Here is a 19272-nt window from a genome sequence, read left to right on the forward strand (position 1 = left end):
GAAATTCCAGCGGATGTAGTCGCTACAATGATGGGTGACATATTGGGCGACAGTGTCCAACGCTTGGCTGACGAGAGTGCAAAATTAAGCCAAGGTTAGGACCTTAGATCAATAAAAACCTTTGAAAGACAAAAATTGAACAATTTGTTGTTAAATCAATCTGGTAGTAAAAAAAAGCACTGGATTATGTTTCTATTCAAATTTCTGTGCATGTGTTAAGAGCATGCAATCTTATAATGTAGAAAACATATCAATGAAAGGTAGATTCACTCTGTTTAGAACATCTTGAGTTCATCTGTTGCACTTAGTTAAGCAAATATAGCCTTCAATGTATTTCTTAAGTAAATTCTTGTATTATAATGTTGAAATGATTCTAATGTTATTTTCTTAACCTGCCTATAACTAACCATCTTTTAACATACTGTTAGTAAGACTTCCCCCTTGCCCATAATTTTTGACCATGATGTTATTCCTTACTTTCTAACTAAATTCCATTATAAATGTTGTAGTGTACAAAGTTGACTTTGAAACTTACTTTGCTAAAATGGACAAAAGTCCTGTTTCTCTTTTCCAGCAAGCTTGCTCTGTAGTGAAGCAAATAGTTCTGCTTGAAAAATTGGAGGCAAATTGTAACAATATTCACTGTTGTATTTGGGCTATCATTGCCTTAGATTTATTCCAGACTGCAGTGGTACAAAGTGGTACTACAGTTTGTCCACTCTGAAGTACAAAGTGACAACGCGCGCGTAAACAGTGCGCAGTACTGCGTCTCTGCTGCAGGTATGCGTGCCTTCAAAGTCAGCACAATGTGTCCGTCCGTGTCGGTACTTTGTACTTCAGAGTAGACTGACTGTATGTGCTTTATACTATCTGTACTGCACACATTGTGGGTAACTGCAGAGTATAAAGTATGCAATAATAGCATAAATCTTGGGGAAAAACAGCTGCAAGGCTTGAAACCCAGTTGTATAATTTAGTTCATAAACTGACTGCTTTACCATGATGCAATTTTGCAAAATTTTGATGCAGCCCTTTCAAAGCTCACAGAAGTTGAAGTTGAAACCATAATTAAACAACCAGTTCCACAAATCCTATTTCATTCTGGAATAATGTGCAATGTGAATAGCCATCCTTAGTGTATATTTAGTGCTTTTAAGCATATTTGCTGTTATGTGGGTATCTTCATGCATTTCAGCATGTGCAGCATTGCATGAAGAACAAACTGCTTTTGTGTTGGGATGCTCCACAGGACATGGAATAATGGTTTTCTTGTGGCAATGCTTGTAAAAAGAGACAAGAATATGTGTTAAAATGAAAAATGGTCAGATATCGTCGGATATAAAATGAAAGTATAAAACCATTATCCCAAGTCCTGGAATGAATTTGTTATTGCAAGTTTTTTGCTTTTGTGTCAGTATGTTGTGAAATGTTGGTATGAATTAAAGGTGAAAGTTGTTTTTGCATCTTGCAAACTGTTTTGTTGAAACTGTTTATATTGGTGTTTATTTTGAAATTTTACATGAGAAGCTTAGTATGTTTGGTTGTCTTTGATTGTGAGATTTGTTCAATGACATCAAGACTTATGATTGGAATGCTTATTCTTCCAGATGATGTAGAATTTATCCTGATTTTGATAGCTAATTTCAGTTAAATTTTAAAGGTCGTTCTGTGCTTTTGAGGTTCATTTCTATGTTTACTTCCATGTTCTCATCAAATTTGTTCAGTGACAGCAAATGATGTGAACTATTATATTTGTTTGGATGAAGACAAAATCAATCAATCTTAAGCTTGCATGAAGATATATGTCACAGAATGCTACTTATGCAGTAAATCTATTAACAAATTAATGGGATCTGATGGGTAACTAATCAGTGAATAGGAAACATTTATATTAGTACATGTTAGGTGGCAAAGCATAGTGCACTAACCAGATTTGGAATCATTTTGAGCTAGGACTATGGGGTTCCCCAAGGTTCCAATATTGGCCACTTACCAAATTTTCACATGGAAGGTGTAGGATATTATTATCACTTTGCATATATAATGCATGTACATTAATGAGATATGTGAAAAAGCATTGTCCAAATCATTTATGCAATGCAATTCCAAGCACTTACTTTGTGCTCTGATTTTGTTAATCGATTGGTTTGATGAAAATTGAATTATTGTGTAGATGAACTTCAGACAGCTGGCACCAATGGACAAGCGGATGGGCAAGGCCAGCGCACCGATGGTGGCAGCACAGGCAGTGCTCCAGGAGATGGAGATGCCTCACATGTTGTCATGATTCCAGAAGATGAGAAAGATGGAGCAGGTGCAAAGGTGAAGAAGGATAAGAAGAAAAAGAAGGATGACAAAGAAGGTGAAGGAGATGAGAAAACCAAAAAGAAGGTAAGCTTATATCAGGTTTGTTATACACAATGACTTATTCACTTACACATCAATGTAAAACTAGCAGAGAAGATACATGTTAAAATTCATGATAATTTGTAACAAAATCACATCAATTGTTTTTCATGCCCAAATATGTATAAAATATAAATCATTGCTTTATAATTTATATAATAAAATCTGTGGATCAGTAATTTTAATAGCACATAAAAACTAAATCATGATTCCTAATAATTACATACCATGATTATTTTGAATAGTTTTTAATACATCTAATTCATCCTTATGTGATTAGCGCATTTTTGACACTTAAATAACCGATTGCTTAAATAAGCTAAAGTGTGTTTAGTGGTTGATTTTATCAGCTAACTCATTTTAATACCACAGAAAGACTAAATCAAGATACCTAATAATTACATATCATGAGCATTTTGAATCGTTTTTAATACATATTATGCATTCTTATGTGAATAGTGCATTTTTGACACGTAAATAACCAATTACTTAAATAAGCTAAGATAGTCAGTGGTTGATTTTATCAGCTAATTCATTGTAATTTTAATACCACATAGAACCTAAATCAGGATTCCTAATATTACATATCATGATCATTTCGAATAGTTTTTAATACATATTATGTATTCTTATGTGAATAGCACATTGATGACAATAACTTATTGCTTTTTTAAGCTAAGAAGGTGGTCAGTGGTTGATTTCATCAGCTAACTTATTGTAAGATATGTGACCCATAATTGTATAGCCTCTTGAACAGCAACAACCTGGAATCATTAAATGAACAGATATATTCCCTACGATGACCGTGATTTAGGTTATACTTAAGTTAGGTAGACTACATAAAGATCTGATAGTTTCCCACAATCGCCTAATGGTGCACTTGGGCTCCTTTGCCTTTAGGTAAATTTCATGTGCAAATAATGAGTTCCCTCCTCTGAAATCTTAACAAGAATTAAGGTGCTGTACCCTTATTTGCTGGTGGGAATTTTGCGGAAGTGTACTTTTAGGTTGTGCCTAAAATGCCACTTATGTCAAGGGAGCACATAGTGCCAATAGGCAAACCTTTACTGTATATCTATCAATTGAACCTATACTCGCCAGAAAAAGAGTAGTTGCATTTTTGTCTGATTATATTGTAATGTTAATGAGTAAGATAGAGGTAATTTGTATATTTTACTTGGTTTTCTTGATCAGGACAAGAAGAATACTTCAGACCAGGTTTGTTTATTCAGTATTCACACTAATTACTTTCACAGCTGCAAATAGCTTAATAAATTCAGCTAATTAGTAATGTAGTCTTACCCATCATTGTGTGTTTACTATGTTACATAGTTGACTGCAGATTGTGTATTGTAGGCCTACTTAATTAACAATACCCCTTTTCTGACTTATCTAATTAAGTTTCTATCTTTAATCTGATTCATACACATCTGAAATGATTTTATTTAAATTAATTACAAAGAAATATAAGAGAAGAAATATTTTAAGTGTTTTTGCTTGTTTATATCAAGTATACTCATCACCAAGAGAATTAAAAGTAAATGTCATTTTGGTGTAATACACACATTTTGAACATTTTGCAGCGTTGGAATCATGCCAAAATTGCAGAAATCATTAGTATTCTCCCCCCCCCCCCCAAAAAAAAAAATTAAAAATTAATATTGTTTGTTTTTAACATATTTAGCAAAAATATGGTGTACTTTATAATTTTGAAACCTACAATACATTTCCACCCCAAAAATGATTGTTTACTTCCATTCAAAATATGTGTACTTCATAAGTATTGATCAAATAACCTCTGCTAACCCCAGCTAAGAAAAGCTGGTACACAATACTTTTACTTCAATACTTTAAGACAGCATACTTTTACTTTGATATTGTTGTATTTCATATATTTTATGAATATTCTTCAACAATTGATACTCCCAAACCTGGTATGTTTTAATAAATATTAATCAAACTTTCTCTTCCAAAATTTGTATCATCACCTAAACACATCAAGATGTACACCAGTCCTTTATACACGTCACTATACTTCTATGCAGATCATGATTGACTACTGTTTCTAATAGAGGACAGAGATAAAAGGACTGATGTTACTGTCAATCAAATTCCCTACGATCCTTGATTGGTTAATAGCACGTAAAAAGGAAGGTCGATTTATCAGGTGCCGATCAGAGAAAAGGAATAGCAAAAAATGGTTAAAAAATTACATACTTTTACAAGGCAAAAAGCAACTTTTGTAGGCATTGTTGATATGGTGCCTTCAGGGAAAAAAGTTTCCTACTATAAAGACCTAACTTTTGAGATGGTTTGTGTGTTTGAAAGTGCAAAATTAACAATAAGGTGCCCGCTTTTACCGCCGCGTTCAGCAACTCATCATCATGACACTGTCTTGTAAACAAACCGTGCTCGAGTTTGATTGGCGGATGACGTCAGACGCAAACTAGTCTTTTTATCTCTCTTCAATTATAGATCACAAGCTGAGAAAAGAAAAGCAGATTTCAAGGGTAACAATGTGACACACTTTGTACCTACATTTAGATCAAACTTCCAATTCCACTGGACCAAAATAGACCAGTGTGGTTTGAGCTGGGGCTTAGATCAGGTCCAAATTACAGAGCATTATTAAATCTCGAAGAACTAGAACAGGTGCGCATTAAATGGTATACCTGACAGGATCCATGTGCTCCAACTTGATCAGGATCTGATCGGTGGTTTGAAAATCTTGTGCATCACCAATGCTATGCTGAAACTCTTGTGTCTTGATGGGAATGGACAGTCAAGCTATTATGGCTATCCATAATTATGACTATGGTATTGTGTGACATTGTTATCCAATAAGTGGAGCTGCTTTGGTGCATCCCTCATGTAAGCATTCACAAGCAAATATTTAGGAACACTGACTCAAAACTCTTCTTTTGATCCAAAATTTAGCTTAATATTAGATAGCCTAACTCTGAAAATTAATCATAACCCATGAAAATCTCTAAGTCCTAGATAGCCTAATTGTTGTAATGTTGTGGTGACCCGATTCATAACCCTCAACTCTTACTTAAAAACTAACCTTAAAGAGGAAGCACTGCCATAGTAGTTCTTCTGGGAGAACCAAACCTGCCTGGTTATCAAATAAATCAGTGACAAGGTTATCTCTGTCAAATTCAGAGATAACCTTTCCAATGATTAAAATTTGATAACCAGGCAGGTGTGGTTCACCCCAGAAGAACTTCTCTGGCAGGGCTTCCTCTTTAACCTTAAACTTGACTTAGGTATGGGATTACTGGTTGCTTACATGAAGGTGCAAGTATTTCTTTTCTCAGTAAATCAAGAGAAGTTAGACGAGTGGGACTTAGAAACTAGTACTGAACTGGGATTAAGGGAGTAGATTTTATTGTTTGCTGATCAATGTACCATACATCTCCTTACATTTTCTTTCAGTGTGACTAGCAATTAGCTCATTATAGTTTTTGGTACAGAAAGGGTAAGGGTGTACATTGGTATATCATTCAGTTAATACAAAGTTAGAGCATAGATGTACTTTTTGGCAAGATATAAATTGAGATTTAGTGTAGACAAAACTTGTAGAATAGTTGAACAAATTGCAATATTCACATGTTAAATGATAATGAAAAAAATTAATTAGCCTTCAATAACGATACTTTTGTGTGAAAGGTGTTTTGTTCTGCAAGTAACAATAGTTGAATACAGTAAGTCCATTTTTTTATTTGAATCCATTCATCTCATGCTTTCATTATAAAAAAAAGGAAAAGAAGCTGTTCTCAAGATTGACAAAGATAGTAAGCTGAAAACAAATGCATGCAATCAAGCTTAAGAATATCAATCTAGAAACACATTGATTAAAAAACACTTTCTACTCATAAAAAATTGGTAATTCTATCTAGATGTTCTCTGAATACACAGGACACCTGTATTACTTTACATTTAACAATTGTCAATAATAAGATATTTAAGATTCTCTCACTACTGTAGATTCCATTAAGCACATTGTTTCCTGTCTTTCATGTATTCCTTTTAAAAAGTGCAATGATTTTAAGTGCACTATGCACAGTCACAACGCCTAGACATTGATCCACACACCTCAGCACACTTTACAGCTAGCCTTTTAACTAGTCTGTTTATATTTTAATCATTATCTTTAAACAAAATCCTCCCCATACCCTCCCAAATAATTTACCAATGTTTGTAATGTTGAAATCCCAGAAATTGTGCCGAGTTGAATATTGTGTTAATGATCACTACCTAATGAAAGTCACATGCAGCATTAACAAGTCCAATGCAGCCATTTGTGTTATACCAAGCTAATGTAGAAGAACGCTGAGATCTATGCAGAAATACTCTGCTGCAACAATTTGTATGTTTACCACTAAACACAGCTAAAAATACTTGTGAAGCTCTCCGTTTATGTGTAATGTGTACTGGTGTTTTTAAGTTTCCCAGCAAGGATTGTATATTTTCTTCAATCATTGCAATGCAAAATGGCTTAATTGCAAACATGCAGCTGTAAGCATTTAGTGTTCTAAATTCTGAATCCGAATTTTGAGTACTGTGCATGTTTTTATGACTTTAAAGAGAATAGTTTAACAATATTTTGGAGCTCATAGTTTTAGTTGTATTAGCTACATAAAATAAACTTCTGTAGTCCAATATAATTATAGAGGAGATCTGACTAGTGTGAACAAGCACTCATATTGAACATACACTCACTGACCATGTTTGATCCCATGTCAGCGCCAACTTATGGTGCCTTTGATGCTTTTGTCAGATTCATTTAAAAGCATGCACATTGTACTCAGAATTTCGAGATGGAAATAAGGTATCATACACATGAAATAAACATTTCATTGCACATTGTTTCATTCTGTTTTCTTTCTTCAAATATAGAAGAAGGGAACAGTGAAAAGATTGGTCCACTTTGGTAAAAAACATCTCAAAAACTTCCGGGTATGTTGCCCTAGCAACGCAAAACAAAGTTGGGTTTGTTGGATATGTGAGGGTTCTTATATTTGAACATTTATCCCGGTATATTTGTAGGTTTTTATATTCACCCATGTGTTTTTTGTAGGTTTCATTCCCATAGGGTTTTAAGGTTTATAAATCCCCTGCATGATGTAATTGGGACGTCTTTTGAATATATTAATTAGATTCCTTTTAAATTGGGTTCCCATGGTGATTGATGTTTTCAATTGATTTTTATGATTTAGTAAATATTTCAAATAGTGTTGGGTTATGCTTTTGGGTAGAATTTGGGACATTGGAAACCCTCTACAGAGTAAAGCAGAGAGAGGTAGAACATGCATGGGATGGAGCAAGAGTGTGTGTGTGTGAGTGCACTGTGGTTATGCAGGTTTTCATTCATGATTTAATAGCCTGCTCAGTTTCTGTTTTTTATGTTATTAATTTCCTACAAACACAAACCTGGTTCTTTTAATTATTATTTTTAATATTTCACATGGGTTCCTGCCCAGAATGGTATTAATCTTTTGTTTTGGTTGACCAATGAAGGTTTTGCTTATACATAAATGCATTGGACATATTTTGATCTATGATCAAGCCTTGATATTTGTGGCAATCAATCATGTTCACAGTAGCTTATTTAATCAAGCAAATTGAGAACCAAGTCATGAAATTTGATCGAAAAGAAATGGTACCATGAAAAGAAATGGTACCATGGGTACTGTGTGAAACAATGTTGTATCATCTGCAATCTTGTAGCATCGGACCAATTATGCCCCATTGTACTACAACATATTGGTACATGTAGTAAATGAAAGGAAAAAAAAAGTTATAAAACAAATCAATTCAGAGACAACTTTTGAAACATTTGCCCTCACTTTGCATGATTGCATAACCTATATCCCATCTAGATACTATAATGTACAGATGAGGTGACATGTGATGTTATACCAAACAGTTGGTCAGCAGTGCCATTGTTATCTGCCCAGTATTAAATGCACATCCTGTTTTGTTAAGGACTTGTGCTTTTAAAAACGCACCAAATCAGCCAAAGGGCAATACGGCTACTGAATAGTGGAGTGGTCATATGTTGTTCCCTCAAGCCTATCAATAGACCAGTCCCTTATCTTTGTTTATAAACATTACTGTCACATCATCTATAGCCTGTCTAGTCTCAAGTTAAGAGTAACGCCATGTTGGATTTCCCTGTGGCAGATTCATTTTGTGGTAACACGGTTATGTCATCAGCATACAGACAAATGGCACTTCTGCACATGTGTATATGCCCCACTGGATTAGGTTGGCGTGCAATTCAAATCTGCCACTGCAAAATCCAACATGGCATCTTTACAATCTGAGACTAGACATACTATAATACATGTAACCTTTTAACCTGGGAGCGCAAAGTTTACACCCAAGTTTAAAAAAAAAGAACATTTCATCATTGATAAATTGTGTCGTTCTGGTAGTGGTTATGGTGTTTTGGGTGTAAGTAGATTTCATACTTAATTTCAAATGGTTAACTTTTACAATAATTTTCAGGGCCGCCTACTCCCATGGAAAAAGAAGAAACCTGTAAGGGAAATGTATTTAGCATGGGTGTGATACATCTGTATGGCATGATGCATTCAAACATTAAGCAATTGTGTGTATTAAAGGGGCACTATCGGTGATCTATGCAAAAGAGTAAACAAAAAAAAAAAAATTTCAGGAATGGCTTTAAAGTGAAGGTTAAGTCAATAAAATTGTCACCTGGTGTTTTTTAAGATTCAAGATGTTAGCAAAAGGGAAGAAAATTGCAAAGTTGATAAATATGAAGTTCCATTCTATTTTATGTAGCTACAAGTTTCCATATGGACCAACTCCTCTAGCATTGTGATCGGTGTTGCCACTTGCATTGAATGTTAGCACACCAATTATACTCATTGTAAAAATGCAACAAAAAAATGATTTTCAATGATTTTTTAGATTTTCTGACTTAGAAAATCACTGATAGTGCCTTGAAGTGAAAAGATATTGTCAATGTGTTGCCTGAACCATCCACAGACTGTACTTTTATTTTCCAAAAGATAAGAAATTTCAAAATATTTTTTTGTTCAGTGGAAAGGTAGATCTTACAGAATGTGATTTACGCTTTTGAATAATCAATAATTATATTCAGGTGACATAGTGACATATTCTTTTCTGTTTGTAGTTTTGTTTTTACATCTTTAATTAAGCATTAATAATGAAGTAGCGTATGACCCAAACTATGTATATATTAATATACAGGCTGTATCAAAATGACTGTTATCTATCCATTTTTGGTGTTTTTGAAAACCTGCCTCCAAACACACCATGGGATCCACTTGACATGACAAGACACAAGTATATGAGGCGTGTAGTCTGGTTATTTCAGGTGGATTCGATGGTGCGTTTGGTAGGGGCAAATTTTTTCGAAAACACCAAAACACTGGCTGGAAAACTGTCATTTTGATACAGCCTGTATAGCTGTTCATGGTTTGCACCAATCATTATGTAATTCTATGTATACGTCAACAGGTGTAGTCTGTTAAGCTTGAATATTGAAGTAAAACCATGGCATATAAAAATATCTGCTGTGCTAAAACATTTTTCCTTCAAGCTGAAATTATTATGCCCATGTGCACCATCCAAATCTTCAAAAGTTGGCAGAAGTATTTTCACATGCTTCCGTAGGCTTAAAAGCAAGTAGATAACATATTCTGCGGCAGTTTAAATTTAAAAATTTGTGTGAACTGTTCACATACTTTTGAAATAGTATTTTTACTGGTTTAGCAATTAAATATCATGATTCAAAAGTGAAGTTTTAGTTAAACTGTTGCTGTGGAATGACTTCATATTTCAAGTTAGTCATACTATACCTGTCTTTGTATTTGAATGTTTGTCACAGATTTTGACTCAGAGAAAGAACCCATACTCTGTCTAATAAGATTTGAGTTCTTCTTTTTTAGTGAATTCACAAAATTGAATGATAAATGATGTCTTCTAGCATAAGCATCACATGTAGCATTTCTAAAGCATATGTAATGGCCATGATGCATTGCGCACATGGCAAACAAGCGCACATCACAAACAAGTCAACTTGACAGGCGCATGGTAAAGCAATCTGAATGTACACAATTTCCCCTCCATAAGTGACATGCAAACACAACAGTGTCCATGTTCTCTCAGTCAAATTCTGTGATTTCTATCTAAATGTCACATAATCATTACTATATAATACATGTCTGTCAACTGATCTGAGTGTATACTAACATTAACCAATATAACTTTGTATCCCACCAATCACAATATAGTTCAGTTCAAACAAAAAGAAACGGAAATACATCCTGCCAGAGGTGACTTAAAATACTTGGGTTACAATTTTCTCTCAAAGTCAGGTGGTGTTTCACTATTTTACTTGATATCGGGATTTTTTATCAATTTGGTTTGAATTCCAGTTGAATTATCTGGGAATTACTAGTGTCATCTCAAGTTGGTAAAAGTACAAAATGGAATTTAGACCCCCTTCAACCTTTACCCATTTTTGATATTTTTTGCACTCTGGTGAAAATAAGTATAGGTGGTAGAAAGTGTAGTTTCCTTACCAGCTTAAAGACATTTTACCCATTTTGGGAATCGGTATAATTTTCCTATTTAATGTAAAAAAATGAATTATGGTTTTGTCTGAAGGTTTCAAAGAGTTCCTTCAAAGTTTCCTTCTAAATGGTGATTTTAAGGATTAAATAGTATTTTTAAGGGAAATGGTACTGTTCTATTCGTAAAATTTCACATTTAAAGGTTTTATAAATTTATTTATTTATAAATTTATTTATTTATTTACTATTTATTTATTTATTTATTTATTTATTTATTTATTTATTTATTTATTTATTTATTTATTTATTTATTTATTTATTTATTTATTTATTTATTTATTTATTTATTTAATTATTTATTTATTTGCTTGTCTATTTATTTATTTATGTACTTGTTGTCTATTTATTTACAAATTACATTATAATTCATGCACGATTTTGAGTTAACTTGTGCATGTTTTAATCAATCATTTTTCTTGCATTTTGAAGACCGACCATGAAGTGAATGATTAAGTGTGTACATAATCATATTTATAGCATCACTTCAACAACAGTTGGACATAATGGTTTGCAGGTGTGGGTTATATGTTTTGAATATATAAGAATTGCAGATTTTTTTTTTCAGCCATTAATATTTACACTATCAAAAATCAAATGTTAGAATGGCATTTTAGGTGCACCATCACAACTAATAACAAGGCAGCTAACATAACACATGAGCTTTATGTGCCCAAAAGAATTTACTTTAATACTGCACTTTAAAAAGAATTTTTGCAGGTATTGATTGATTGTGTATATTTCTATGTCAGTTCCTGCCAAATGATGTGTCTGCTTTGATCATTACTGACAGATACTGAATTTTATATCTGCCTTGCTATTGAGTTGTAGATACAGTCAGGCATTAGAATTTTCCGTTTTAAAACCGAATTCTTCTTTTTTAGTCAAAATTTCGACAACTTTATTTAATTTCAGCCTGTTTTTGGTACTTTTTGCCCAATTTCATGTGCATTTTCTGGGGTTTATTTTTCAGGTTTTTTTAGGAATGTGCAGTCTCATGCCTGTAAATACTGCATCATTTTTGACTTATGGAGCAGATGTTTTGACCAACATCAACCTCCCTTTCTGCCGAGTTATTTATTTACATATCGTCGGCTGTTTCGAATAATGATGTATCAACATGTAAAAATGTATGTTGACTACATTGTTATGTGAAATGGCTGAGGATATACTCTGTGTGTATTTGGAATAACAGATGTAAATGAATGAAATGTTGAGTACTTGACTAACAGCCCGGTTTTACTATTGTTTACAAATCAGACAGTAACTAATAGTTAATGATATATAACATAAATATCACATTTGCACATAGTTAGATATCAGCATTATACAACAAATTTTGCGGTAAGTGTACCTAATCCTGCTTTAGAATCCATTTTAATTCACTTTGTTCATAATTGTTTTTAAATAGGATATTCTAGAGGAGGAGATTGATTGGTGGTCCAAGTACTACGCATCCTGTGGAGAACTGGAGAAGGCAGGAGACTACTTAGAAAGAGGCTACGACAAACTCGTTGTAAGATTTAAAATTTCAACTTTCATTTCCACATAATGAAACATATCAAAAGAGTGACATAGTGGTTACTAAAGTAGAAGCAGACCAAAAGCACTCAATTTAAAAACAACAAAATAAATAGTGAACAAAACCTCAAAGACACTGAACCATACTTACAGGAACTTTTGTGGCACAGTTAATAGGTTACGCTTATTTTCAACAGATGAATATTGCGATCAATAACTATTTATCGGCGAACCACCGAGAGAAAACAGAAACATATATAGACCCGAGAGAGAGAACCAGAAACATTTCTATAATAAAGAGAGAAAAAACGAGAAATTAGTAGCTCTCATTATCAACTTATAAAAGTACAAAATCAAAATGACTCCTTGAAATTATCATATACATGTAGTGTTTTTTATCTTTTTTCCTGTTCTGTAGATTTACCCTGGTGAGCTAGAGAAGCAGGAAGATTATGATGAATTTGGCGATTTCTGTAACACATTTGAACTGAGTCGTGGCAAACAAAAAGAAGATGAAGAGTCATCAGGAGTAGGAGAATTTAAGGTGAGAGACTCCCAGTGTGTGTTAATGCGAAACAAGTTCGTCTAAATTGAGCAAGAAAACCTGACAAATTCCCTCAGCAAAATCACTCAGTGGTACTCATATTCAGTCTTCCATTATAATAATAATATTTATTTCAATTGCCATAAATTACAAACATGAAAAAAACATTAAAAGCAATTTAAATGACAATCCAGGAAAGAAGAAGTAGACTAAACAGTCCAAGCACAATGTGTTCTTCTTTCCTGATTATATTAAAGTACATAAAATAACAATAATAATATAAATACAAGATACACATTAATTAAAGCAAAAACATTTGAATGAAATATATATATATATATGAGTGACTCACTCTATTACATAACTTTTGCACACAGGATGCGCCACAGTGCACAAGATAGGCAGGCAGCAACAAAATATAAAATACATGTGAACAAAGTTATTGCCTTAGAGTGGGCCTATGAATATGAAAAACATAATTTACATCATAAAATGTTCTTTACACCTGGCTTTAAACAAGGTAAGGGAGGGCGCAGAGCGGACATCATTGGGAAGTTCATTCCACAAACGTGGAAAGGAAACAAAAACAGAGTTGAAAAAGGCATTGGTATGAGAACTACAGTGGAGATACCTAAACTCCTTAACCTTAGAAGGTTTAAAAAATTGGCAAAAAGAAGGAGGTCCAATTCCATTAGCCAATTTAAAGCAGAAGATCAACCTCAACAAATCAAATAAGTCCCATGTTTTAAGTAATCCAAATTCATCTAATCTGGACTCGTATGAAAGATCAGAAGGACACCTCTTTCTATACATCAAAACTTTAGAAATCTTTCTCTGACTCTTATCTAACCTATCAAGCAGGCCAGTCTGACAAGGATTCCAAATAACAGCACAGTATGTAAGATGAGGGAGTATCAATGCTTTAAATAGATGCAGAAGAGCACTGAAGTGCATATGGCGAGAAATTCTTATGACAAAACCAGTTAGGCGAGAAACCTTTTACAGATTTTATCAACATGTGAAGAGAACGATAGGGAAGAATTGAAAACAACACCAAGCAGTTTATATTCATCAACAGCACACTTAGAAGCATTCAGGGGGAGTTTGTTCTCAATGGTCCACCTGTGAATTTTGTCAAGATCTTTCTGCAGTGCAACTTGATCCTCAAAAGTTCTAATAGAGCGTACAAGTGTATGGTCATCAGCAAATTGAAATAAGGGAGAGGACAGGTTGTCATTAATGTCATTTACAAATAACAGAAACAAGATGGGCCCCAAAACAGAACCTTGAGGAACACCCAATGTGACTGAAGCCCAATCAGATTTAGCTCCACCAAAGATAACTCTCTGTTTTCTACCAGAAAGAAAACTTTGAATCCAGTTGAGCACATTATTCCTGATACCGTAGTAATGAAGCTTTTGCAACAAAATTGTATGATCTACTCTATCAAAAGCTGCACTAAAGTCAAGAAAAATCCCATCCACCAAATTACAATATTTGCTGTTATCAAGGTTACCACCGAGAAAATGATAAAATTTAGCCAACATCTGCTCACAATTCCTACCATGTCGAAAACCAAATTGATTATCTGAAAGAATGTCATGCTCATCAAGATAACCAAGGAGACGTTTGCAAACCAATCTTTCCATGACCTTACAGAGGATTGCTGTTAAGGAAACTGGCCTGTAACTCGAAATAGCATTCTTAGGCTTACCAGCGCCTTTGTAAATAGGCTTAATATTTGCACACTTCAAGCAGACGGAATTTCATTGTGCATGTATGTAAGTTCTGTACTTCAAAGAAAATGAATACTTCTCATCTAAAGAAAAGAAAACACACCTTCACCCCCCACACACATGCAAGAACTTTGTTTCCACAAGGCCGGAATCGTCTGTTGGTATCAAGGGTATATGTCTCTGAAATGACATCAAGTGTAATGTATAAGTAAGCAAAATTTATCTTAAGATGAGCCTCTCAGAACAAGACAATGTAAATTAGTTTTTCAGTAATGTAATTTCCAGTAAGCTCCTTAGGCTTCCCAATCTGTTTTCAGTTGAACTTCAATCAAATGTCCAAGTTTAAACTATTTCATTTGCCTAAATTGTGTGCAATTATAAAGTGAGAGTATACTTACATCAAATGTAACGTATGGTGTGCTTTACTCATAAATCTTGCAGGGTCTATTCCGTCTCTACCCCCTACCAGGAGACCTTAAAGCTGCACTCCCTCCCAAAGTCTTCCAGCATCTTCCACCAAGCATACCAGTGGAGTGTGTGGTACGTATCTACATCATCAAGGGAATTGATCTACAACCTCAGGATCCTAGCGGATTTTCAGATCCGTTTCTGAAGATCAAACTTGGCAGGAAGAGGATCAATGATGACGATAACTACATCCCAAATACACTGAACCCTGTATTTGGAAAGTAAGTATTAGCTCAGGCTCTGAGCCCATCTCAGTTCTCAATTAAGGTGGTTTTAACAGCTAAAGTGTTATGCTCAGAGTTGCTTGAAAATAATACAGGATGTGTAGATGGGTGAGGAACAAGCAAAAAGCTTTGAATTATGAAATATGTCTCACCCAATACTTACATGTTTTACTGTAGCAACCTTTATTTCTATTCTACAGAAATAGTGCAATTTAAATAATAAAAAAATCACTATTTTGCCAGAATATTTGCTGCGACAATATTTGGGTCCTGATTATAATATATATAATCTTCCATTGCTTTTTACAGGATGTTTGAGATCAAGACCTTCCTACCAGTTCACAAGGATCTCTTGGTGTCTGTATGGGATCATGATCTACTCAGCAGCGATGACATCATTGGTGAGACACACATTGATCTGGAGAACAGATTCCTGACCAAGTACAGAGCCACATGTGGGTTACAAGAAACTTACAACACGTAAGTGAACAAGTAGTGTATCAAGAATGAATTCCATTTCTGAATTAAAACCTCCAACAAGATCAACTGAAGACTAATGTAAATATGAATTTCAATTAATGTTGAGAGTCTATTAATAATGGAACTGTCGGTGCCATTTGAGCCGAACATAGGTAAAGCCAATTCTATCAAACATGATTGGGTATGATTGCTCGTTAATTGCCATCGAAGTCGGCTCTAGAGGCTTGATCGACTCCCGACAACAAAAATAGGCTCACTCGTTTGTCAAAATAACTTAACACCCAAAAAATTCAAGGTATTGAAAGACCAAATTATCTGTTCTCATGTCATCTTAATTCAATCTTCAGCTCAAGACATGAGCCAAAGTGGAATGTCCAAGAAGTCATATAACATTTTCTTCCCACCATAATGTATTTCCTGATTGTTTATGTGTATTTGCTGTTTGTAATTGTGTTTACCCTTGCCTGAGATCGGTATGGATCTCAGTTGATCTTGGGGTTATATGTTTTTCTTCTTTTGGTTAATAAAGATGATTAAATAAAAAAATTGTAATGCAAGAGATTCATTGGACATGGTGCATCATGGGAGTCAAAGTCCAATATACAATGGAAATTTATAAAAGGAACCTATTTTTTGTTACAAATCCAATGTTCAAATGTATCAAAGCTGAATATTAAGGCTTGATATCAAATATCATTAATATATATTGTATATCATCAGAACTGGACCCAACCAGTGGAGAGATTCTCAGACTCCAAGGGAAGTCCTAGAAGAGTACTGCAAGAAGAACTCCATTCCTGGACCATTCTACTTTGGGACCAACAAACTTACCATGGACAGCAAAATGTTCAACCTAGCTGACTTTGGTAAGTTATCCAATGTTTTCTACATATAGTTTGTAGTCACTGTGCCACATTTATGTTTCATGGCACAATCCTCTGTAAAATTGATGAGGCAACTAACCCATTGGGCTGGTCATGTGATAGACCAGTCATGTGACATTCACTCATTACTTTGGTGAAAAATGTACGGATGTTTCTGAAATATAATGGGAGCCTAGATCTTGTGTGTGTCATTTGTGGTCTCCTATTATGTAATCTAAACACCAGAGGAAAACGCAAGCGCGGCATTCATGCGGCGCAATTGGCGCTTTTTGGGTGCAATTATGCTTTTTACAAAAAATTTATTTAAAAAAAATGGTGTTTTTTTTAATTTTTTAATTTTTTTTAAAGTTATAGAGCCTAACTTTCTTGTTATTCAAGGTTGGAATCAGAGAAAAACTGCTATTAAAAAAACCCTAAAAGTTCTGAGGTTTTTATTCAAAGCTGGATAAAGTTGTACATTTCCAATACTTTCGCCTCTATTGAACAGCTAGCAATGCATGTTAATTATGTCTCAGGCTGTTCAATAGAAGCAACAGTATTTAAAATGTACAACTTTATCCAGCTTTGAATAATAGCAGTTTTTCTCTGGTTCCAACCTTCAATAACAAGAAATTTAGGGTCTATAACTTTAAAAACAATTAACAACAAAAAATGTTTTCTTTTTTTTTTTGGTAAAGCATGATTTTTCGCATTTTTTGGAAAACCGTAGTGCGTTTTTTTGCTTCCCAAATCGTGTTTTTCTCTGGTGCTTAATGTAATCTATTTGCAAGGAATCTTGGTTGTAGAAACATTCAGTTTAAGCCTCTGAACATCCATTAAGCTATCCATTTTCATTTTTAAACAACACAACTAGAGTACCATTCTTGTTTCATATCGATAGCAAAACAATTAATTTGTAATCACAAAGGATACTTTTCCTTTTTTAAATTTCAGAGGCAGAAAAGATCCACAATGAGCATGAAGGTCCAGAAGACCAGCGCCTTGCCCTGTACACACTACGCACCTTACCCATGGTTAAAGAACATCTTGAGACAAGGCCTCTCTACAGTCCTCTACTGCCAGGCATTGAACAAGGCAAACTGCAGATGTTTGTAGACATATTCCCTCTTACTATGGGACCACCAGGCCCACCCATTGATGTTATGCCAAGGCAACCTAAAAAGTAAGTATGCCTCCTCATTGAATGTGTTGCCTGTTCTGAGATTTTAATCTCTGGTATAAGGATGAGAACAGCGATGTGAATGATAGCAAATTTCAATACCTGTGTGTGCATTGACAGTTATGTACGTAAGTACATAAAACAAGGTGTATCATGTGATTTGACTTTGCTGAATCAATCAGCACCTTGTGGATAAGCGATCCATCAGGACTACACTTTATACAGGTTCTAGCACTAAATCTGTCTGATAATGCAAAGAAATGTGAAGTGATCTATGCACACAAGTTTTTATGCCTTCATTGTGAAATACACTGTTTTTGCAATTTCTGTACCTCTGGATGCTGTTACTGGCACCTTGTTAACATTATCTGTATGTTATAGGTATGTACTACGTGTTGTGATCTGGAATACCAAGGATGTCATCTTGGATGAGACCTCCATCACTGGGGAAAGAATGAGTGATATCTATCTCAAAGGGTAAGTACTCAATACAACAAGAAACATTAGTGTTAGTATGTGTTTATGATAAACCACACTAATGCCTGTCCACAGTTGTAAACTTTCTGTAATTAGCCCTTATGCCACGAGGGTGGTTAGTTTGGGTACTTTAATTAAGGATCTTCCTCCTGTGGCCACCTGTCACCTTTGAACATGACTAACCCAGTGGCGTGCGCAGTTGTTCAGTTCCCCGAATGGAGTCTGATTAGTGGGCGTAACCCGCAATGCACACGGTTTGCCACGAAGCCCCTCACGGGTGGGGTCCAGGGGCCCGCCTTAGGGCCCCTGGTGGGGTCCAGGGAGCAGCGCCCCCGTAAGCTCTAGGGTTTTAGCCTTTAAAAGGCCAAGGAATCCTATTTTGAGGGGGAAAATTTTGATGTTTTTGCACCGTCAAAAGTGACAGACTCTTTCATAAATACTTTTTTTTCACACCATATGTATTTCTCAGAGATTTTTCCTTCCACAGGACCTTACAATTTTCCCCGAATGACCAACAAAAGTGGGGGCTGTGCCCCTACCCCCCTTTATGCACACCACTGGACTAACCTGTTTTACTGCTCCTGCCACAATGATTGGAATATTGTGACTTGCTAGTGGGAATACCTAAGTAAGCAACAAACATGATGTATTATGTTCAAGTAATACAAATAATTGGTTAATACAGGGTGGAAAAGCAAGAGCAAAGAAAATCCCAATCTTATTGAGCTGGTCTTATTGTATTT

General features: G+C 34.7%; 1 protein-coding gene across 1 annotated transcript in view; it reads left to right on the forward strand.

The window, feature by feature from the left end:
• The window catches only part of LOC140152073 (myoferlin-like), a 177085-nt gene that overhangs the window by 112091 nt on the left and 45722 nt on the right, over positions 1-19272 (forward strand). The window contains 10 exon segments of the mRNA XM_072174374.1: positions 2174-2391; positions 3601-3624; positions 8923-8955; positions 12448-12552; positions 12976-13101; positions 15279-15526; positions 15839-16009; positions 16730-16875; positions 17827-18055; positions 18434-18529. Of these exon segments, the coding sequence (XP_072030475.1) occupies positions 2174-2391; positions 3601-3624; positions 8923-8955; positions 12448-12552; positions 12976-13101; positions 15279-15526; positions 15839-16009; positions 16730-16875; positions 17827-18055; positions 18434-18529 (1396 nt within the window).

The sequence above is a fragment of the Amphiura filiformis genome, chromosome 1, assembly GCF_039555335.1.
Source record: "Amphiura filiformis chromosome 1, Afil_fr2py, whole genome shotgun sequence".
NCBI classification, from domain to species: domain Eukaryota; kingdom Metazoa; phylum Echinodermata; class Ophiuroidea; order Amphilepidida; family Amphiuridae; genus Amphiura; species Amphiura filiformis.